Source organism: Coenobita brevimanus, chromosome 52 (genome assembly GCF_032717465.1).
Source record: "Coenobita brevimanus isolate Jiangsu-jjx chromosome 52, ASM3271746v2, whole genome shotgun sequence".
NCBI classification, from domain to species: Eukaryota; Metazoa; Arthropoda; class Malacostraca; order Decapoda; family Coenobitidae; genus Coenobita; species Coenobita brevimanus.
In genome coordinates, this window is record NC_137005.1 from 1,377,227 (window position 1) to 1,400,964 (window position 23,738).

General features: G+C 41.7%; 3 protein-coding genes across 3 annotated transcripts in view; 1 reads left to right on the forward strand and 2 right to left on the reverse strand.

The window, feature by feature from the left end:
- LOC145400424 (putative ATP-dependent DNA helicase HFM1) overlaps positions 1 to 23,738 on the forward strand; it is a 159,984-nt gene that overhangs the window by 63,435 nt on the left and 72,811 nt on the right. The gene's annotated exons all lie outside the window — the stretch shown is intronic.
- Positions 4,689 to 9,074, reverse strand: LOC145400547 (acyl-coenzyme A thioesterase 3-like). The gene is made up of 4 exons (XM_080273066.1): positions 9,066 to 9,074; positions 7,719 to 7,901; positions 7,087 to 7,309; positions 4,689 to 5,508 (listed from the first exon to the last, which is right to left on the reverse strand). The coding sequence occupies exons 1-4, from the start codon at positions 9,072 to 9,074 to the stop codon at positions 4,721 to 4,723; spliced, it is 1,203 nt and encodes a 400-aa protein (XP_080129192.1). The 3' UTR covers positions 4,689 to 4,720.
- On the reverse strand, positions 15,139 to 23,233 carry LOC145400366 (acyl-coenzyme A thioesterase 1-like). The gene is made up of 4 exons (XM_080272870.1): positions 22,719 to 23,233; positions 18,128 to 18,310; positions 17,652 to 17,874; positions 15,139 to 16,579 (listed from the first exon to the last, which is right to left on the reverse strand). The coding sequence occupies exons 1-4, from the start codon at positions 22,971 to 22,973 to the stop codon at positions 15,792 to 15,794; spliced, it is 1,449 nt and encodes a 482-aa protein (XP_080128996.1). The 5' UTR covers positions 22,974 to 23,233; the 3' UTR covers positions 15,139 to 15,791.

Genomic DNA, 23,738 nt, shown 5'->3' on the forward strand with positions numbered 1-23,738 from the left:
TTTGAAGAGCGTGTTTTGAGTTATAATCGTGTGGTGTGTCGAGAATGACTATGAAGGCTGTTAAATAATCAAACCCCTCAACTTTAAAAAATCTTTTATAAGTTGATATTAAATCGTATACATGTACCATCAGTGAAGATAATAAATGAGTCAAGGGCTTGGAGGGGGAAAAAGTCGTGATTAAGTACCAAGAATGGAATGGGCTTGAAGGGGTTTAGTTGAAGACCGCTTATGAATACCTTTCCCCGTAGTGTCCTGGTGTACACCAACAGCTCCCAATTACGCACATCGCTCCAACGCGGAACTGGAGGCGGGGCAGCGTGACGGGGGGAGGCATTAGACGGAAGAGGCTCTGTCGCTCATGTCGTCCCGGTATGTGTTCTGTAATTAGGGTAGAGTAGGGAAGTCGTTGAGGGGAGGCTTGTGGTGACGTGAGGGGCGTGGGGCTCACATTACAGCACAAATGAATGGTGGCGGTGGAGGACGGTATCCACAGAAGAAATGCCGGAACTAAAGGAAAATGATGGAATACGGAATATACAGGAACGCAAGGAGAGTGCCGGAACGCAGGGGCAGTGTTGGATGTTTCTGATGTAAAGTAACGTCAACAAATGGTCGATGTGGCGCATGGAAAATAACACAGAAGAAATAGCTCACCAGGAAAATGCTGCATATAGTGTAGCGTCAACAAATAGTCGGTGTGGAGGACAAGTAACACAGAAGAAATGGCGGAACACATGAAAAATGCTAAGTGTGTAAAATAAAGTGTCAGAGAATTATCGCAGGTGAGAATGGTATTGAAACAAGGACGAAATGACGAAACTGTAGGAAATTGATGGATATGAACTGCTGGTAAAGAGTAATATGTAAATGATAATTGATAAGGGTAAATAATTATATCCTGTTCGATAAGACGCGAGCTCGACCCAAGTCTGATTATATAAATATCCTTAAAACAGACGAGTGAACATCCACGAGATCAGCCGACGTTACACACACACACACACACACACACACACACACACACACACACATATATATATATATATATATATATATATATATATATATATATATATGACAGGACGGGGAGTACAAGGTCGCTCTGATGCAGGAAATGCTGAGTGATGTGCTAAAAAACTATTGAGGTTGGATGATATGTAATAAGTTTTTAAGTCCAGTGGGGCTCGGTCTGTCTCCCCCTTGTCTCTTTCCTCCAGCCATATAATTACCGACGTGGATATACAATACAGTTAACCTGCATTAAAACCAAGTCGTGTTGTAGGGGCAGACACGATGAGATGCTCGTCTTAGTAACCCTCGTGAGGGGTTATTTATTACCCCACTATCACTACATGATCCAGGTTACCACAGCTACCCTCAGGTGTTGCCCTACGTACTCTTTTGACTTACCAACCCATGAAGGTGGATGAACACCTGATTGTCCGCACCAGGATTCGACCCCCAGCGCTGGTAGGCCGGTAGCATCGTAACTAGCAGTGCAAACCACTCGGCCACCGCGCGATGGAATGATAAAGAACTCGACTTTGCAAAATTGTCTGCCTTAGTGACTCCTATGCCGTCGATGGTCATAGATCTACTGTAACCCTTCGTCTCAACTCATCTCCAAGATATATCGTACTTTTCTTTTTCTTTTCACTTCTGTTCGGTTACACACACTAGTTTAACTTAGAGACAATTTTTTGCTACCCCCAGACGATTTTATTAAGCTTAGGAGGGACTGGCTGATCTGGAGGGGTTAGACATAGCATTCATGAATCTCATCACATGGAGGATGTTCTTTTAAGTTAAATAAAATGATCGGGAGCCAAGGGGAAAAAAAGGCCAGTTTGCGTCGTGGCCTTGAATTGGTTAAAAACGTTTGGGATTGTGTGATTGAACCCCTTCAGTGGGATGACATCATTTCAGCCCCTACGATGATATTTTTATGTTGTTGCCACCGTATGATTTTATCAACCTAAGACACTCCTTTCGTGCTGAAGAGGTTAATAATAAAGTTTATCAAACAACTGTAGTTCAGAAAGCATCTTCTAAGCGGCAAAAAATTGTCTGTGGCAATAGCAAGAATAAAACTAGAAAGCACTCAGATAGCTTGTAACTTCGCAAGCGCCAATAAAATTTATTATTTATTATTGTAATTCTTCTTTTCTACCAAACGAATACATTTATGGGGTAACATAGTCACTTATTTCTACGGTTTTAATCTTACCTGTTACACAAAAGAACGCATACCTCTGCAAACGCCAAGAGAATTTATGATTTCCGGCATCCGGACCCCACCTCAAAATCTAATCAAGTTCCCATGCCCATCTGTCCACCAAATTTAATTGAAATCAGATTATAACTTCATGACATACCTTGTGCTCAAACATACAGGTAAGTACCAGTGAATACTTAACTTTCAACAACTTCGTTGGGAGCGGTAGAGAGATATGTGATGGTAGTGAAGGCTTATCTCCTTTGCGATGACATCTTGTTCCATATATTTTATTCTTACTGCTGCCACGAGAGAATATTTAGCTAATGAAAGACCTCTTGTGGTGAAGGAGTTAAACGATAAAATAACATAACGCAAGAATGAAGTCTAGACCAGCATTTAATTCTTACAGTTAAGCACATCTTGGGATCTACCCTACTGTATCTGGTCGTCACGCTGAGTGGTATATACTGTACTAACCACTTGACCGTCAGGCTTCAGCGATTTGTCGTAGAAATCGTTTGTACTAATCTCATCATTAAATAAATAAACTAGAAGGGCACTCAGTAGAGCGCATCTCTCCGACATGGGAAACGTAATTTCCAAACCACTCATCATAATGGGTTAGGTTTTCTGATCATTGATTAGGGTTTCGCAAAATGTGTTTTCCGGATTCAGAATATGTAATATGATCCGGATCGGTCCCTCAAATTAATCAATTGCTCTCTGGGCCGTGGGCTATCTGCCCACCAAATTTGGTCCAAATCCCTCTTTTAGTTTTTGAGTAATCCTGCTAGCAGACACTCTAACAAACATCGGTCCCAAAAGTTAATCGATTGTTCCTTGGGACATGGGCTATCTACCTGCCAAGTTTGGTCCAAATCTCTATTAGTATTTGAGTAATCCTGCTAACAGACAAGCAAACAAAGAGGGGTGAAAAGAGTGAACGAGTATCTAAGAAAGAGGTGAGGAAGCTGTTGACACAAAGGAATTGACAAGATACCGAGTTGGCTGGATGAATTTTTGTGCGGGAGTGTATGACCAGGGTTTGATGATTGCACATTTGTCGGCTTGACTGTCAAGTAGATTGTGTCATTCTGTCAGGCTCTTTCTGGCTCTCTGTACCCTGCCTCACCGCACTCAGTTGTGGGAAAGGAGTTCTGGATGATGAATTTTGGGCACACATGTATTCATCCATGCGAACTCTACTTCATGAACAAGTTGTGCGCGAGAAGTGTCAACTCGGAATTCGTATATATCATCATAGATTTAGATACACGAGTACTTTTGGATTTAAGCATTTACCACGGCGGAAATGGTTAGTTCAACACACTGATTGCGGTCTTCCTCTGAGCTGAATAATATCTATAGTCCGTCGTAAACTTGAATAAAGTATGAGGTTATTTATTCTTAGCCAAAACGTTAATCATGATTCTTGCAAAACATTTCTGGTACTCTGGATTAAGAGCCTAAATCAGCTGCAAAGTAGGGGAGTCACAACCAACAGATTGATAACACCTGGCCTTATTTGGTCACTTTGATAGTTATAACACATGGAAATACATCAGTGCCATTCCATTGTGCTGAGCAACATATCAGGTACATACCTTGTCATACTCTCTTTCTTAACTGTTTTAATATGATTACGTATTTTTACATGCGGGAACATCACTTGAATCAGCCTGATCAGTCAGTCATTCCTTAAGAAATATTGCATCCAAGGTGCTGTACTGACTGAATTTTTCCTATCTCAAGACGATTTTATACAGCTCCAGAGAAACTTCGAACTGGAACCTTCATTTAGATCTCTCCCCTTTAACCATCACTGCCTAGAGTTGCTGTGCGTGGGTTTTTGCTGGAAGGGTACTTAATGTACCTCCTTCCGCCTTCCAGCTCTTAGTCGCCAGACTAATAGGTTCAGATTCGGGATTTCCTCCATTATTAACTTAAAAAATACCCAATTCGATTTTTTTTTTTTTTTTACATGGGCCTTAACGGGTTAACCTGAATAGCATCAAAAAGAGTAACAGAGTCGCGTCCTTCAGTCCCACACAAAGAGCCACAAATCGGTGGCAGGCTGGATGATACTCTTGTTCTGTTGACCATTCAGGATCGGTTTTTTAAATCCTATTATAAATTTACTGTTCCACAACAAATGGACGTTTGAACTCAACAAAGTGATTTTGGCGAATTAAAAAAACAAAATGAAGTTAACCATGGTTAAAAGTGAACTTTTCAGTTACAGTCGCATAACACGCTGATATAAAGGAATATGTTTTATTTATAACGTACTGTAATATCCTGTGGTCTGTGAGGAGGAGGATAGTTACGAACGGTAGTATATATGCAAAAGGAGCAGAGAATATTGGACTGCAGGTACAGGAGTTTTGGAAGAATTACACCCAGACATGGAAAACTTGTTTATTAGAAAGTAATACTGTTTAACCTGAGGATAACATGTGCAAGGAGGTATATTGTGTGTAAGAGAAAGGTACGTCTTAACTAAACCTTCGGGGCACTATGAAGATATTGCTGGTACCAGGAGCTCTCATCCTTCACGTGGTTCATAAAAAAAGTTTGCATGCGACGCCAGAGGTCCACTTGTGCATCACACGTGGGTTGTGGCTTCCCACCCCAGCCCATCACCACTCCTTTACTTATCTCTTCACCTTGATGCTGACTAGGCACATGGCGCTGAAACGACTGGTAGATGAGTGGCCCGAATGGCGGCTCTATTATATGTCCCGTGCCAGGGTAAAGCACCGTTTCAAAGTTATGCCTCTTGTTCTGCAGCATCCGCTCACGAAATGGGGCAAGGCTGTGCTTGAAGCCCCAAGAGTCGTCCTCACCAACAGCCAGCAAGAAGTGTGTGTCGTCATCTGCTTCCTCAACTGGTATTATGGCAGGATTGTTATTGTCGAATAAATGTTGCATGTCTGCTATGTAGGCCCCATACTCATCCTTTTTCAAATATTCAATGCCTAGCTTGCAGCCTTGCATATACAGTTTACCTTTATATGTGAGGCGAGTATGAAAAGCCATCGTGCAACAGTTTATAGCAACAACAGCCTTGACTTTGGAGAAAAGGATAGCCATAGGGAAGATTACATCACCATTCTTACTGGCTGCCACAACGCCGCACCTGTCTGGAATGACGCCTGGCTGGTTCAGCAGAATTTCCACTGCCTCTTCGAAATAATCCAGATCCAGTTCATCCGTGGTGGCTGGCCGGTCTTTGTAGCCAAATACAGCCAGAGCCAGGCTGGCAAACCCTCGTGATGCCAACAGTGCTGTTCAGGAGAAAATATATACCAATAATTGCTTTTCGATTTATTTGAAAACCATATTTCACCTTTTGGTGCAATAAAAAAAAAAGTTACACAGTACTTAGGTCTTTTAGTATAAAATGTTAATGCTACAGTTTCACTGGAATTGTACGGAATAAGGTAATATGTAATTTTCCCCATACTGGTGTTTTTCATTGCATATTTCACGACCGATCGAAAACATTTTAATCCGTCTGTTTATGTATTACCAGATACCTTACTCCCGGAAAAGGTGGCTACAAACGACTATCCTCCATGTCACCTTGTCCTCCGTCACTGGACTGCCCTTAGTACACCTCATCCCACCATCACTCACATACCTCACAACACCAGTCTTCCATCTCATCCTCAGTCTCTCCCGCTCCCTCTCCGTCTCACATACATTCTCCAAGTCAATCCCTTATAGTCCATTCTTTCCACAAAGGGCAAACTATTTCAAAAGATGCTTCTAACGCTTTCCAACACTTCCACATCAACACCGCAACGCTCCTTAACTTCCTTTTTATGTTTGCTTGTCTCTGTACCAAACTCCACATGCTCCTCTCATATAGCTCATTTCCACTCCCCTTACTCTCAACATGTCCTTACAAAGAGTCTAAGTTTTACTACCATACTTTACAGTGGGGATCAGAATACTGTCATGCAACGAGTTCTTTACATCCATGTTCACATTTCTATTCCTTATGACTACTCTTAGGGAATCTGCAACCTTTCTTCCCTGTTGTACTTTTCATGCACCTCTTCCACTAAGTTTCCATTCTTTCACTTCACACTCCCCAACTATGTAAAGGTACTCACATTTTCCATTCCCAGATCATCCAGTTTCACAATGCATTCTGTGACCTCATTTCTTTCAAAGATCAAACCTTTGCTTTTAGATATGTTCACATTTAATTTCGTTTTTTACAAACACTCCCACATTCATTCACCATGCCTATCAACTCCCAGTCATCTTCACTTAACAATACATTATCAACAGTAAAGAACAGTGCAGGCAGTTTCCAAACCCAACCCCCTCTCAGTTAAGGACACTCTAGCATTCATTGCTATACCTTGTATTTCATATACATACTGTACAACCATGGAGACATGACACATTCCTGCTTCATTTCAGCATTCAAATAAATAAACCCAATTCATTTTCCTCACGCACTGCCGCACTTGCACCCTCATATATACTCATCACCCGATGCACCAATTTCTCATCTATTCCACATATTTTCAAAACCTTCTACATTCCTTGTCACTGTACAGTACACTGTTATATGATTCCATATCTTTGAAGGCAATAAACAGTTTATTCCCCTTCTCTGAAGTTTTTCCAGTAAACATACTGCATGTGAATGGCCCACACGCCCCTCTCCTTTCTAAAAACCCTGTTGTCCCTCTCCAACTAATTCCAACTGTCGACAAGCATGCTACCGTATTCCTGCTATCTTTCGTGGTACCCTGAGAGGACAAGTACATCTGATGTAATGATTCATTAATAATACACTCATCTAAAGAACTGTGTGTAATATAGTGTAGCTTCGCTTTTCTTACCTGATCTAAATTCCATGAGTCCACCAACTGCTCCAAACATGTCGATAACGCCAGGGAAGGGTTCGTCCCCGGGTGGCATGTACAGCACGCCCCTCACTCCGCCCTGGTGGATGGGTATCCGTCGTACCCCTGGTGCCACCAGGTGTCTCTCCAGCACCACCTCACCCACGGCCTCAGCATCGCTCACCAACGGCTGGTGGCCACACGTCACACTAACTCGGATCTTATGTGGAGAGCAATATTGATCACTAAATTAACACTATACTCTTACTGTATATTTCTCACTTGTAAACAATCGCATGTAGCTCATACGGTATTTCCAACATCATCTTTCAAGTCAACTAGGTTTTGATATCATTCATTACCATCATCAATACGAGGACGTCAATTATATTATGCCTGGCCACTGTTCAACGCTTTTACTCACCGTGAGAATGATATTTAAATGAAAGGGGTTAATATTTTAATTCATTTAGAAGATAGAAGATGCTAAAAGCCCTGTTTTTTGTCACTTGTGCTTAAAAAATATGTATATTATTTGGTTGTCTAAGACTTTTGCCATAGGAACACCACATTAGACAGATTTTAGTTACACGTGTTTCAGCTTGACATAATGTGTATTTAGAACCAACCTTCCATGGCAAACTAGGGTCACGACGGTAGAGTCTAAGGTAGGGTAGTTCATGGGGAGCAGGAGCGAGCGTGGTGAGTAGTCCAGCGGGAAAGCACCCAGTGTATGAACCTCCCTCTGATGAGGCCACACGCACATCCACCACCCCTCGCTCGTCCGACACATAATGAGCATTAGATACGAACTGTGGAAACCAAACAAATCAGACATCCTGTGAAGTTTATATTAGAGTCTGTATCTCACCATGTGATATTTACTACATTGTTTATATTTCGTGGGATCCAAGCACAGACGTGGCATTTTATTAGCCTTATTATAAACGAACGGTCAAGTTTGTACTGTACCACACATAATCTCTTCTCGATAGACAAGAGGCGCGATGTAAGAAGTAATAGTAAGGTTAGGCTTAATATTGATTTATTTTTTCTTAATTATTATTATTATTATTATTTTTGTCCGACTCTGGGCATAGGATTCACAGCCAGCTCTCAAGGCCCAGTATTCCTCCTACATGCAATGCACCTCTGTATGTCACCACTTCGGCGCTAACACCCACCGTCCATATTGAAAACATGCTTGGGCTGTCTCATACAGGACTGGTGTATTGGTATTAGCGGGGGTATTTTTATGACATGTTGGCGGGTCTTCTGGTAGATCAGTAAAGTCTGATTTTATGAAATTCAAATCCTTAAACTGTTCCCTGCCCCAGCGGGGATTTGAACCTGGGTCATTTAGGACTGCAGACCACCTCTCTACCAAGACCATCCTGTATCTCCAACGCCTCCTGCCGAGATCGACACTGCCAGCTTGTCACCTCCCACCATCGCCGACGTTGACTGGAGCAAGCTTGACACTGAACAACTGGTCAACAACATCGTCAAGAAAATCAAGCTCACGAACAACTTGGAGCTGTACAACGGCCTCAAGTAGTTCCCCTTAATCATCTAACAACTACCAGAAGCCTTCTAGCTCACGCTAGTCCTCTTTTATTCACCAGCTTCGCCTCTGGCGGGCCCACAGGCCCGGTCCTTCTACGGGAGGAAAATCTACAACAACAACAACAATTGAGCCACCGCCTCCCCTCCACCAACGAGGTTATTTATTTATTTATTTATTTTTTGAGCTCTGTCCGTTAGCAAATTTATGGAGGATCACTGAGTGGACTTTCGCAAGATTTGTAATAATGATCGAGAACCATTAGAGGAATGTGATTAAATTTTGGGTGAAAAGGTGAAAGATCAAGGTCAAAAGGGGGTGATGGTGCTTCCTTGGCTGAGGCAGTTACTGTCAGAGTTCTCATGAAAGTGAGGTCATGCCACCCACGTTATGTCAGTAACTTCAGACTGACCATGGGCATAGTGATGACAGTTCTCTGCCAGTGCTAAATGCTCCCTGGCCGCATCTTCACCACCTCTGTGGCTACTCCTATCTTTATAAACGTGGTTGTCATTCCATACTTTCCTCAGATTTTATTACGGTCCCCTGTATAATAGGAATAAATCAGTACTGAAAATTACTCTAAGATTTGTTGCACTCGTATGTGTTAGTTGTATCTGCTGGTGGATGATGCAATACTATGGGTTTACCAGTGTCTCGCCGCCAGACCCACCGCCGTTGTATCATGTAGAAAATGAACTAGTAAAGGCCAAGGCTTTTGATTTTCAAAGTTCTAGATCCCCATCCCCCATCTGCATTCACTGTACGTTACAGCCTGTGGATGTTGTACATACTTCAGTACTGGACCACGTTTGGGCAGACAACTTAAACACATACAAATAGAAATCTTGCGGTAAAGATCAGTCTCACCACTCCTCAGGATTCTAGGGTTCTTTCCCCTTGCATTCCAACACAACACAGATTATGGAACACATTTCAGTACCCAGACCACCTTTAGTTGTGCAACTTTGCACACGCAATAGCCATATGGTACAGGTTAAGCCTATTGATTTTCAAGGTTCTGGGTCGTCTCATCCCTCACTACTCCCAGTGCATTGAAAATTATCGATACCACATTTCAGTAACTGGGCCACCTTGAGTCAAACACCTTTGCTACACACAACATTGCATCTTGTTCGTACGGATGTCATATCTCAGTAGCCAGGCCACCTGTGGTTGTGCTCCATTATACACCCCATAGGCCTGTAGTAAAATAAACCTAATCTGGATGCCATATCTCAGTTACCAGGCAGCTTTACACATGCAATAAGCCTATGATAAAGGCATAACCTACTGAGTTTCTTGCTTCAAGGACTCCCTGCAATACAGCACCCCTTAATTATGGCACTTTTTATGGTAAAGCACTTCTGGGTGAGAAGCCCTTATATATGACCCTACCTTTACAGAGCTCCATTAAAAAATGTTACGAGCCAGGAACTATCAGTTCGATTAATTAAAACCTGAATGTGTGAACACTTCCAATCCTCTTCCCCCTGGTGCACCACAGGTCGTGGATGTCACATGGCAGTAACACCAGGCTATCATTGCTTGTGACCTTAATGCACACCAAGCCAATGGTAAAGTTAAGTCTTTGGATTTATGTATTCTGGGTACCCTTCTTTCTCATACCTGGGATATCACAGCCTGTGGACACCATGTCAATGATTGGAACACTCAGTTGTCCAGCTTAGCGCAGGCAGTACTGCTACGGTAAGAGACCAGCCAGTTAATATTCAGAGTTATAGAAACACCTTCCTTTCCCGCACCCGTGTAACTCCTTCACCCTGAGGGAGCTCTCCTAAGCTGAAAACAATCATCCAGCATTGGTCAAACCAAAATACAAAATATATCCTCAGGCTGAGTGGGTTGGTTAGTGGAGACTGCTTCTGACACCTTCAGTGCAAAAGGGTCTTATCAGAGCGAATTATAATCAGACAGCATTACCCAGAATAAAATACAGAGTACATCCAGGGGGTGGAGGATTATATATTATTATATATAAATATAATATGAAAAGTTACAGACAGATAGATAAAGTCTGTCTGTCTATCTGTTGCCAGACGCCTTAAACCCATAAGGGGTGGCCACAATCAAATCGCCTCCATGTAGCCCTGTCCCCCGCCATTTCACTGCCCTGCTCCCAGTTCACACGACCCTCTCTTATATATCTCTCCACTCCATCTCATCCTTGGCCTCCCCGTCCCTCTCCCTCCCCCCTCCACCTCACTCACATACACTCTCCTCGTCAGTTTCTCACTCTCCATCCTCTCCACATGACCAAACCACCTCAGTGTGTTTCTCCTAACGCTTCCTATCACAACCACATCCACACCACAAAGTGATCGCTGTTATTCGAAACTCGATTAACTGACCCCGAGATTAACTGACCACCTAATGGACCTACTGGTTACTTACTAAACTTTAGTACGAGGCAGTGGCAGAGCGACCACGCGGCTTTCTGTGTTGAAATGTCTGTCTGTCTGTCTCTCTCTGTCTCTCTCTCGTTGTGAGTTTTTTTTTTTTTTAACTGATTACTGATGTCATCTACGAAGAGCGGGGTAAAACTAAAGCGTAAACAGTCGTTGTATTCAGTATTCTGCAGAAAATAAAGATCTTAAAGAAATTTGACACAGGTGTTTCTGTTGATAATTACTGTATAAGTTGGAGGAAGGTATGTATTCACCTCTGTCTATGTCCGTCCAGAGGATCCAAAAAAGTTATTGATGGATTTCAGTGAATTTTCTTGGATATGTGAATCATGCGCCAAGGAAGAGTTGATTCAGTTTTGGTGGTGATTTGAGTTCGAGTCCCGGTTCAGAACTGGTTTTTAGTTTGTCCACAAGATCTCTCAAAAAGTGTTGATGGATTTCAATGATATTATCGTATTGTTTTAGTTTGGCGACAGTGAAAATTCTTACTATGCACTAATCTTGTTCCGGCCATACAGGTATGACCTTATTAAGGATGCTGAAAAGTTATATATATATCGGTAACTATTTTCATCGCAATCGTATTTTGGGTAAGAAATTATGTAAGGAAAATCATCTGAGCGCAGCCTGGTCATGTCGGAGCCCCCCTCCCCAAGTATACGAAATTTTCGAAGGATATAATAATATGACAGATGATAAGCACTAAGTAATGGACCAACGGAATTTTACTAGAGAGGTAATTATTATTGTCGGCAAGCATTTCCAGGTACAATAAGCAAAGCATTGTTTCTACCAAAAGAGTTGTAGGCACTGGAAGCAAACCGCCTTTTGCATTAGTAGACTGTGGTGTAGTATTGGAATTTAAAACTCGCTCGGATAAATATTTGTTTTCTGATCCCCAGTTGAACATCTTTGCTCCAGAATAATATATGTCTTACGCATTATTGCTTCTCTAGAGTACAATGAATGAGGGACATAACTACATACAAGGGAAGGTATATAATATTATATACCTTCCCTTGTATGTTACTGTAAATATATTTTCCAATAATTTTTGTCATATGACATTTTCATAAAAGTTTTCCAATGTAACATACAGTTTTTCTCACCTTTTCTGGTCGGACTTAGTTGCAGGGATTACTGGTTGACGGCACTTTCCTGTTTTGTTGTCCTTGCCTTTGACTCAGAATAGGTAACCGTAGTCGTAAGAAACGGCCTCAAAAGGACCAATATGTCATTTGTCCTCTGATTTTCAGTGTACGGTCATTCTTTGCATACTTGGCCATTCTGAAGACAGCCTTTCAGTCTACTTACCTCTAACCCACACCTTTGGCTTACTTTGGTCTCCTTTGGGTTCCTCCGAGCACAGTCTTCTGATCACTGCAGTAAGACCTGCTCACCCTTTCAAGACATGATATCAGCCCCAGAAATATAATGATGCCTGTATAATAATAATAATAATAATAATAATAATAATAATAATTCGTTCTAGGTGTATTGATCTTTCTCCCCCTCTGTGTTCTGAATAATTTCCACCATTGTATCTCTTGTTCCCCGACTTTTTTCTTTCATACATATGACTTGGTTGCTCTTCCCTCCCCTGATAAAGCTAAGATATTCTCCTAGACACTTGCACCTACACCTCAAATGCATGTTTTACCTTCTCTGACCCAAACATCAGGAAGGCGTATGGTCTTGAGGGGGTTTCTCGTCTCTTCACGAAATGTGCATCTATATTAACGGTCTGCCTAAACAAGGTGTATCGTTAATGGTTTGAAGTATTATAGTTGTGCCCTGTTGTTTTCAGTGGACTCTCATACAATCAAATCATCAGCCATTCCCTAATTTCTTCAATATGGTGACGTCTTTGTTACTTTAGTGTTGCTATTTCCAAACCTAAATATCCTACTAAACAGAAACTTTTATTACAGGAGGGACTAAATACAGCCATACTAAACTCTTATACAAGAGGTCTTCATAAATTAAATGAAATCGTTTGCTATCAACAAAACTACGAGTACATAAAAGACGTCACCAGGATTCGAGGGCTTGTACCCTTTCTCCCAAACCTCGAACCTTATGCCTGTAATGTTTCAGTCTTTCTGTAGGTGCCCCTCGTTAATACCAATGATATATACGGGTAACATGGGGTGTCCTAAGCGCGTTACCATACATACCCCTCTCTCTCTCTCTCTCTCTCTCTCTCTCGAGTTTCCAAAGAGTTTTACCATATATATATACACAGTAGAAAGAGAGAGAGAGAGAGAGAGAGAGAGAGAGAGAGAGAGGCCACTACTCAAACGGTTTCTATGCAACAGAAATCCTTGGTGAAATTTTGCCCAAAACTTAAGGTCACGGTCAGTGATGCTGTAGTATTCATAAAAGATATTAATTATTTAATACTAGAATGTCTCCACAGTAGTTATTATCAAGAATATTTATGTTTGGTTATATTTTACACATTCACTAACATTCACTTTGGTTGTTGTTGCTGTTGCTAAACTGCAATCTGTCAGGCCAAGCAGACCCGTCGCCGCAAGTAAGCCACTGCTTCTGTGGTGCCGTCTTAAAATTTCATCACATTACATACACCGTGTTGGGATCCGGTGCTCCCGTGCGGTAGGCAGTGCCTCACCAGGACTGAACCAGGGTCCTTCCCATGGCGAAGTACGGGGAAATATGAGAAGGTTCATCTCCAGGGAGCGGTGCGCCACATTCACTATAGTTTGATTATGAAATGTTTGGTAGCAATGGATGACGATAAAGGTATAACCAGGTCACCATATTACACAACTTAAATCAAGTTTACGAACACAGCCCCAAGTCCAGACTTTGTTTACGTTGTTCAGCTCTGTTTGGAAAGGACAATTTCCGCAGGTTCCCAACCACAGGAAAAAATAAATAAAAAAAGGTCTCTTCAGGTCACCTCAGAACAATCAGGCTGTTTGCAACCTTTCCGACTAATTCATGATAATGCCTCGTCCCAAGAAAGGGGACTGAGACGAAATGGATGTTGCCCAGGACGGGGTACAAAATAAGAAATAATGGGGTACAGAATTAAATAATTTTTTGTGTGCGAATAAGTGCAGTATCTGGAAATGCTTATACAGTATTGCGTATCATTACTTATCTCTACACATATCACACAGGTAATACACCACTGTTGCTTTCACAGACAAACTTTTCATTTTTATTCATTGCAAATCCAGGTTTTCCCCAATTATGTGGCAATCCTGATCACATTACCTATCGATGCACAGGCTTGTGTAAAGTTATAGATCGGCGTGCATGTGTCAACGAATTCCCTTCATGCGATTACGAAAATTCTCCAGCATGAAACTCATGGTTATCGTTTGCAGTGTGGGGTGACATCATTGCCCTAAATATGCACTTAAACCAATTAATTGTTAAAAAAAAAAAAATAAAAGTCATTGCAAAGGAATTATAAATACCCTTCTCGCAAAGCATAAGGGAGCTTGATCCACCCATGGAACTGCCATTCTGTAGAAATATTTATAAAGGATATCAGCAGTATAAATTGACAGTGTTTACGAGTTGCTGAGATGCAGTGTTAGCTGAGGTTGAACGAAACATTGGCACTTCATATCGAATAGTCTGAACAGCCGTAAAATCAGCCTGGCACAGTATCATTTCATACTTCCATATATTCCTCTCAGTGTCATCTTTCATGAGTAACATCCATCCATCCCATAATTATCCATCCCCTATTCCTATGCCGTCTGCCGTAGCCAAAATAAGTCATTATACTTGAATGGACTGATAGACATACAACTCCTCTGTGCGATATCTCCTTGGCAATAACTTCATGCGCCCATAAATAAATAAAGAAATTAATAGCAACAACAACAACAATAATAATAAGAAAAATCGTGTATCATGAGCTACTGTTCCTCACAATGAACACATACGTGATGCTGATTATCTGTAGTAGGTAGTTGTATTAAGCATAGTTACAGTGTACAGTGAATAGCTTTATTTACAGTGTCCTACATTGTATGACAAAAGGGTAATAAAAATTCACTTTGTGTGGTAATTTTGTGTAAAGGTGGTATATCAGTAAAACAAACAGGTAATGAAATTCCAGTTCATTATATTCACATTTGATTATTACATTGTGGTAGGTGATGGCGATCATCATTCACTCACTTCATGTAGTGCTGCCTACTTCTTCCTTCATCTTTATCATATATTTTCTGTCTACCCCCCTCGTTTCCTATTTCCCTCATCCTTCCCGTCACATTCTATTACTCTTATTTCCTTTTCAGATGGCTTTACATTGAGTGACAAGCCTAATGGTTTTCTATAAGCCAGGAAACATTTACAGCGCTGGGTGGTAACCATATAACCAACCCATACGTGTTCCCTACGTGTCAACAAGTGGGTTGGCGGAGGGTTAGCGCCTCTCCCCGTAAAACAATTAACTCAAAGACAAACGACCACCCCTTACGTGATTATTTCGTCTATCTGTCTGTCTATCTATCTATCTATCTATGTGTGTGTGTAATATATATATATATATATATATATATATATATATATATATATATAGATAGATAGATAGATAGATAGGTAGATAGACAGATAGTAGATAGGCACAGACAGATAATTACAGCTTTATGTTAACACGAAGTAACTGATTTTAAAAACCGATAAAACAATGCACTGTAAATGGTCTATTGATGTCCATGCTATCTGGCACGTTCCTGATACCAGGGACTTGAGTCTCTCACATGCTTGATGATGAAGGAACGCATACGTGGCCACAGATCTTCTTGAGCCCTACACACATCTCTAGCATTACCACCCCACAGCATTGGCATGCCTGATAGTTTCTGTAAGCCATCCTCACTTAACACAGGCGGATGTCTGTGGTAAGAATGGTAGAGGAGCGGAGTGTATGGAGGCTCCAGGATATGGCCTGCTCCTGGGTACAGTACAGTCTCTAACTTGTCTCCACGACCCAGCTTATTCATACGTAAACGCGTCATTGTCACAGAGAGGTCACACCCCCAGGCGTCATCTGTGCCTCCAGCCATAAAGAAATACGTGTCGTCATCGGCTGTATGAAAGGGAATGAACTTGGGGTGGTCTGGTGTTGCTTCTGTGACAAACAGTTGCCTATTAGGATACAGCCGTCCTTTATCGTCCATTACTATATTCTCAAAGCCAAATTTGATACCTTCAGCTATGGTAGAACCTCGATAAGTAATGTGTGAGTCAAAAGCGACGGGTGCTCCACTGATGCTGACTACGGCTTTGACCTGGGACAACCAAGTGGCCATACAGAAGGCGATGTCGGCAGCCTTGCTGGTAGCCACCACCCCACACCGGTCTTGCACTACTCCCTCGTGTGACAACAGTGTTTCCACGGCTTCTTCAAAATAGTTCAGATCAAATTCGTCTGCAGTCTTAGGTAGATCTTCGTATGCGAAGTAAGCCAGGGCCAGGCTTGCTATGCCTCTTGAGGCTAGCATGGCTGCAATATGAAATCTGAATTGATGAAAATATATATATATATATATATAAATTCAGCATAGCAGCAATGGACTCATGGCACCGTAATTTCCTTACAAGGCAAGTGAGGATGGAGATGACGCCGGCCAGCATTTCATTTGATATATTTCCCTGAATTTTCGGACACCACGTGGCCATCATCAGGGCACGAACGTTGGATCCTGCCAAGGGGCATACACCCGTTATATTTTAAATAATACAACGGGTGTATGCTCGTTGGCAGGATTCAACGTTCGTGCCCTGATGATGGCCACGTGAGGTATCTGAAAATTCGAGGAAATATATCACAGGAAATGGTGTCGGGTGTCATATAGGCTATATGTGAAAGACATTACAACATGCAGTGGCCTACATCCCAAGTTGTTTAAATGACTCTTAGGTAATGTAACATAAACATGACTTTACTTTCATTAGCATTTACTTTTATCATTACATTAGATATAGACAAGTCTGTTTTGCAGTACTGTACTTTTTTTTATTTTTGCATTATTCTGTAGGGATATGTCCGGAACGGGGAGGGGGCAGAGTTCTGGATCCCCTACGCTCTCAGAGGAGGTTCAAACCTCTGAAGTGATGCTTAAAATGCATGCTTAGTGCAATCTAGACTTGCAGGGTCATATTATGGTTATCGTCTTTCCGTGGAGGAAAAACGATTTAAAGAAGCGATTCGTAACATTACTCCGAATTGCCTATGAGAGTTTAAATGTCCCACCAGTGTCCAAGCCCTATGAAGTGCCTTTTACAGGCTTCTCAAGCACGTGAGATTTACCACCTCAGCTGCTTGCCAACACTGACTCATCACGTGCATTACACTAGGCCAAAATGTACAGTATGCAATGTTGGTTTAGCTCAGTTCAAGGAATGCAATGCAGGAGCTAAAAATTACCAAGCGTCGTGAAGCATTTCCGACTTGTTAGAATAAGGGATTTACTGCCACCCATGCCTGACGCCAGCGTCTACGTAATGATTTTATAAAATTCAAATTATTCAAAATACTCAGAGTAAAAAAATAGCTATGCAGCATTCCTGCTCACCTGATCTAAACTCCATCAGTCCACCAGCAGTTCCAAACATGTCGATAACGCCAGGGAAGGGTCCGTCCCCGGGTGGTATGTACAGTACGCCCCTCACTCTGCCCTGGTGGATGGGTATCCGTCGTACCCCTGGTGCCATCAGGTGACGCTCCAGCACCACCTCACCCACGGCCTCAGCATCGCTCACCAACGGCTGGTGACCTTCACTCACCTTTATATCAATCTGTCAGTGCCGTATTGGGTCCTTATCACGAGACATTGCCACCTTTCCTTCCTTTATCACTTTTACCCGTGTTTACCAGACATTCGGCAAAATATGAATTTCTTTCCAGACAGGTGTTTTTAAATTATAGGTACCGATGCCATTGAAAAAGATATATCACAATTACCTGTACTGGTAATTTATGACATTATATATAAATAACGTATTGGCAGTATGGTCATTATAGGGTTAGACACAGAAGAGTAAGACTGGCCTTCCATGGTGATGATGTGTCGCGGCGGTAAAGTCTGAGGAACGAGAACTCTTTTGGTGCAGGCGCCAGGGTGGTGAGCAGCCCCGCCGGGAACACGCCCCTGTACGATCCACCAACAGAGATACTGGTGTCTACGTCCACACCTCCACCGGCGTCGGTGACGTAGTGAGCATGCGACACGAACTGCACAACAAGCAGACACATCATTGGCATCCGAAGGAGTCCAGTATATCATCGCACTGGTGTATATTGTAGGCTGCCTGTGTAAGTAGGAAAATCTATACCTAAAAGTTATGCCATAAGATCATGAGAATGGAAGTGCTTTGCTGTTACTTACAAAACGTCCGCCAAACAATGTCTTATGTCCTGAACACTTCGCCACTGGGATATATTTTTCGAAGTCAAGGCGATTAGATTCAGCAGAGGGAAAAACCGTCAGTCAAAGGCTTCAAACCACTCTACTCATAAACGTGTGGTGCATGCATTTTAAGGTTTATTTATTTATTTAATCTTAATAATTCCGTACTATTTTTCTTCAAATGGCTGAGAACTCACACGGATCATTGAAACATTTCAGTTAACCACTTTGCGGTATATCCTCTGCGCCACTTAACGGGCACAATGTCCTGTATCAGTGTCTTTAAGATGGAAAATTCTATCTACTTGTCTTCATCAGAACATATCGAGCCTAAAATCAACGTATTTGAATACACAATATATACCCAATCAAACAAATTTGCATCAGATGTTGGCATCCCTACGTGTCAAGTGGGGTTGGTGGAGGATTAGTGCCCCTCCCTGCAAAACAATTAACTCTAAGCCCTTGGCCACCCCGTCTGGGATACATGGCGTCTGGCAATGAATGAATGAATGAAGTTGCATGCAGATTAGCTGAGCGGAAATTCTAAACCGTTTTCTCTCATGTCTTCTGATATCGCCAGAAATCCTTACAAGATCTTTGTAAAGCTGACCTTCCGCGGAGGGACTGGCTGCATTCAGCTTCATAGGGGACTGTAGTTATAGTTTTTCGAGAATACCAAGAAAACCGACCTCCATTAGCTCGTGACTTCATCCATCAAGGTGCAGGTCAGTGTGTCTGATTAGAGTAATATCAAGATTTATGCTGTTATTAGTCATGTTCTGGAAGTTAATAATCAAAGTCATTGGTCGTTTACCATCATGACAAATATAACTACTAATTCTTTGAGACAACAGAGAGGACTAAACACGAGTCAAAACTTTTGCATCAGTATGAACACAATTATAGAAAATCTGCAACTACTCCACTTCATCTGAACATACTGCGGTGGTGTACTTTTATAATAGCAAGTGAACGGGGAACATTTGAAGAAGCAGTGACACCCAGGCACCAGTGAAAAAGCAGGTGGTTCTGACATCCTTCCTACCACTATTATCGGTAGGTCACTGACGCAAGAAAGACGAAGAACAGGTGCACATTCAGGTAGTTCTTGGTGAAAGTCTTGCTTTGTACTGTTCAGGGTCACATATTAGAGTAGCGAGATGCCCTTGTATAACAGTAACGATGCTCTTACTTTAATTACCTTGGCGTAACTGAGTGAGTTAATACTTCGCACCTTTCACCCTTTTTGGAACTACGGTTTGTTTTTATTGTTCACGATGACTAATGGTTTGACTAATTTAAAAAGCTGAATGTCACTGAAGTTGTCAGAAGCAGGTGTGACTAAACCCTCCATATGCTTTCAGATCCTTAATTACAGTATCTTTTCTTTCAAAGCGACAAAAAAGTGTAAGAAAACTGGATGGTATCGTACTTCATTAAGGTACTGTGCTTCAAACATCTGACGGCACGGGCATGTTATTATTATTATTATTTTTTTTTTATTTTTTTTTTTTTACAAGCCTCATTGAGTGGTGTCTTCTCCATGTATTAGCTACTGTGGTGTGTGCGTAATAAATTACCGTTTGTACTGTAATCTCATTTGGTGCTTAAAGCTTATGTTCCACTGTCAGGAACTTTCCCACGACACGCCACGATCTTTGAGTCTTTGTGTGTCGCCGCATGTCGTCATGAGTAACGTGGCGTGACTTAGCGATGACATAGCACTGACGTGGAGAACTTGGTCATTCTTCGCCGTTCTTGGCGCGCTACGACAATTTTTGGAATGTTTAAATATTGTCGGCGTGGGCGCCAACAAGGAGGAGAATGTGACATGTCGTGACGGTGACGTCATTTGTCTTAGCTGTGACTTAGTTTGTCATAGGTTGTCATAGCTTGTCGTAACAATGTCTTTTGTGTGTCTTAGCACTAACGTGACTGTGTCGTGAAATGGCCGTTTAGGCCTACCGTTTGAGGTACGGTATGATCGTGGCATTTCACCAAGATCATACCTTGAGGGTAAGATCGTGGTGATCGGGGCCGTTCTTGAAGATGAACGTGAATATGGGACTCGGGCCTAAAGGGTATTAATGTTTTCGGGCCACTTTCTCTTGACTTAACAAAAGACAGTTTATTTGGGAGCGATGTGCACTTTTTTTTTTTTTTTTTTTTCTAGGTTTGGTTACGCAGCAGAGGTGGGTGGCATACGTTAGCTTATGTTACGCTGTCAAAGAAGTATGGAAGTGAAGACCAACCACAACAAACAGTACGCTATGACACATGTACTCTCTTCACTTTAACTAGGCGAAAAATTGCAATCTCTATCATGACTGTTGAGCCATAATAATAGATTAACATTAGTCACATGGAAGTGTCATGGAAAGGATGTAGAGCCGCTGCATTGCCTTTTTTTTTTTTTTTTCCTGTCAGTGTGATACGTGATAAACTGCAAAGTAACGAAAATCTTCGCTTAGTTAAAATGAACAATTATAATGAAGCTGAGTGATGGCGAATAATGACGTTACTGAACTATAGCCTACTTGATCTGATCTGAGAAGAGACGAGTCTTAAGCTTTTGAAAGGTGGCTGCTGATTGATTGTCCGAGTGCATTCATTATTAACGACACATTTTAAACTGTTTTTATTACACGAGTTTCAATAACCGTTTGACGAAAAGATTTCCCAAATAAAATATTACATATAGCTATTTGCATAGATTAATTAACAACTGGGGCCTTACTAAGTTTATCAGTCGGCCATGATACGTGTGACATTTTGAAATCTCGGAACAAATCAAACCATGTGCAGGTAAAGGTTTAGAGTAGCTACCTTGATTTTTTTATTCTCATGTTCAGGCTAATTAAGGTAAATTGTCATTACTGCAATAGTTTGTAAAATATATCCTAGTAAAACATCGGAGTTGCAGTGAAATACGGTATAACATTCTCTAAATTTTGATAAATGATAGGCGGGAGGGGGGGGGGTAGGTTGCTCATGGGATGTCCCACTTGACTAAGCAGATGAATATTCAGGTTTACTTGAGAGGATTTTGTCGCATCAGTTTTGCATTATGCTTTCAACTTTCGCATCATTAGTAAGTTTTCTTATTTCTTTAGTTTCGAATATCTACTTACAACAGAGCTGTGACAAGGTATGGGTTGCAAGATATTTAAGTTAGTGACAAATGGCTTCTTCACCTGTGTGTACCGGTAATTTTTTCATCGGAATTCCGATTTTTACCAGGTTAGATTTTACATAATGTCGCAGTAATGACAGCATTTACCTTAATTTACCTGGACATGGGAGATAAAATCAAGGTAGGCCTTTACCTGGACGTGTTTCGTTTTGTCTCGAGAATTCAGAATTTCACACGTGTCTTGGCCATCTTATAAACTTAGTAAGGCCTCGTTTTTAAATCAACCTGTGAAAATAAGTATATACCGGTATAATATTTTATTTGTGCAATCTTTTCAACAAACGGTTACTGAAGCCCATATACTAAAATTACTTTAAAATGTGTCGTTAATAATGAATGCACTCGGACAACCAATCAGCTGCCAGCTTTCGAAAGCTTAAGGCTCGTCTCTCCTCAGATCAGATTAAACAGGCTACAGTGTCAACCATTACCATATATATTTGTATTATATGGAAGTCACTTTTTATATGTATGTAGACAACACCGAAATTACTTCACCAACCGTTCATTATGTATATATATATTTTTAAAGATATAGTTTTTCGCCCAAAAGGAGTACCAAATACAAGACTCAAATGTGTGTGTGTGTGTGTGAAGAATATTTGGTGCACTTAGAATAGCCTAACAGGCGACTGGTTTCTTTACCCCTTTTGCATACAAAATAGTGTCTTTACCTCTTCTCCCTCCCACCCTAGAGAGAGGGGAAGGGGAATCACAAGGCATTCTTTGCTGTTTTCATCCCAAGAACGTATTTTCTATTTAGTCTGGCTAGCGACAGACGAAATGGTTCAGCCCAAGGAAGATTCCTCGACCTGAATAAGTTAAAAGCAATCATGATTAACCTCATCACCCCGAGGAAGTTTTTTTTTTTTTCTGGTTAACATTTGGGTGAGGTTCCTCTTGCTGAAGATAAAATATAATATCCTTAGCATCCGTAGTAGGTGGGAAGTAATGATGCTGATGAGAGGGAGGATGAGGATGACAAGGATGTAAAAGTTCAGTTTGCCAATAACAGAGAAGTTCAGTTTAGCACTAACCTTTTTGCCATTTTCATCGGTGACTGAAGCTGCGAGGGTGACAGGAGAGTTTGGATTGAGTCCGCCCGCTTGTAGTGAGGTAGGTACATCATGAAGGCACACTCTGGGGGTAGCGGTGATCCACGGCTGTGTCCCGGTGGTGCCTGTGCTTGCCCCTGCCAGCCCCCGCCTCCATATCCCCTGTACTTTTATAATTTGCTTTCTACATAGGGTTTTCCGGCCCCACTCGGCCAGTCGCACCACGTAAACACTCATACTTTTCGTATCAAATGCTGTCCGCAATATACTCCATTTAGTTTTACAGGAACGCTTTCACCTTCCAGGTCTCAGATTAAGCAGTTGTAACCTGGTCAGGCCTACATTATTTCATACTCTCAAGGGCAGCGTTAGCACGAACTGAACAGATGCGCTACTGTTGGACCAGCCAGATGCTATACTTCTCAGGTCATCAGATTCTCGTGTTTTCTGATCACTGTATGTGTATGTGATCAGAGTTTATAACTGCACAAGCAACACTTCGACCCCACAGACTGTCTGCTCTGCTATGATGTCAAAGGCCTGGGGATTAGCTACAGTGTTACCAGTACCTTCTATAGCGATATTCGCTAAGCTGCTCCTTATTTTACTGTAGTAAACCACAGTCTGAACCGACAGGTGTAACATTATGTTTATAGTTGCAGTGAATTAAAGTAACAAAAAGGCTGAAAAGCGGAACTGTTTTCAAATTTGTGATCCATATCTTGCAGCGAAGTTGATGAGAGGGAAGGTAACAGTTGTGGTGATATGGGAACAGTGCCGAGTTGCAGCACCTCTGGCACCTGGCCCACTCAGGAGGGTGAGGCTGCACGATGATCACCATTCATAGTATGCAACGTAGAGGCTAAGCACATCACAGGGTATGCTAGTTGCCAAAATCACTGACAGATGGTATTCGTCTTCAGACACTACCAAACAGTTTCTATGCAGTTGGCTAAGCATAACTCGTACGTACAAAATGAAAGTACAGTACGGTAACAACTG

Coding starts and splice junctions, on each gene's coding strand:
- LOC145400366 (XM_080272870.1), bottom strand. CDS start 22,973: ATGAGTGTTTACGTGGTGCGACTGGCCGAGTGGGGCCGGAAAACCCTA. Junction 17,875..18,127: donor ACACATCATCACCATGGAAG/GCCAGTCTTACT, acceptor CGGCACTGACAG/ATTGATATAAAGGTGAGTGA. Junction 16,580..17,651: donor ACTGATGGAGTTTAGATCAG/GTGAGCAGGAAT, acceptor TTCATATTGCAG/CCATGCTAGCCTCAAGAGGC.
- LOC145400547 (XM_080273066.1), bottom strand. Junction 7,310..7,718: donor ACCCTAGTTTGCCATGGAAG/GTTGGTTCTAAA, acceptor TCTCCACATAAG/ATCCGAGTTAGTGTGACGTG. Junction 5,509..7,086: donor ACTCATGGAATTTAGATCAG/GTAAGAAAAGCG, acceptor TCTCCTGAACAG/CACTGTTGGCATCACGAGGG.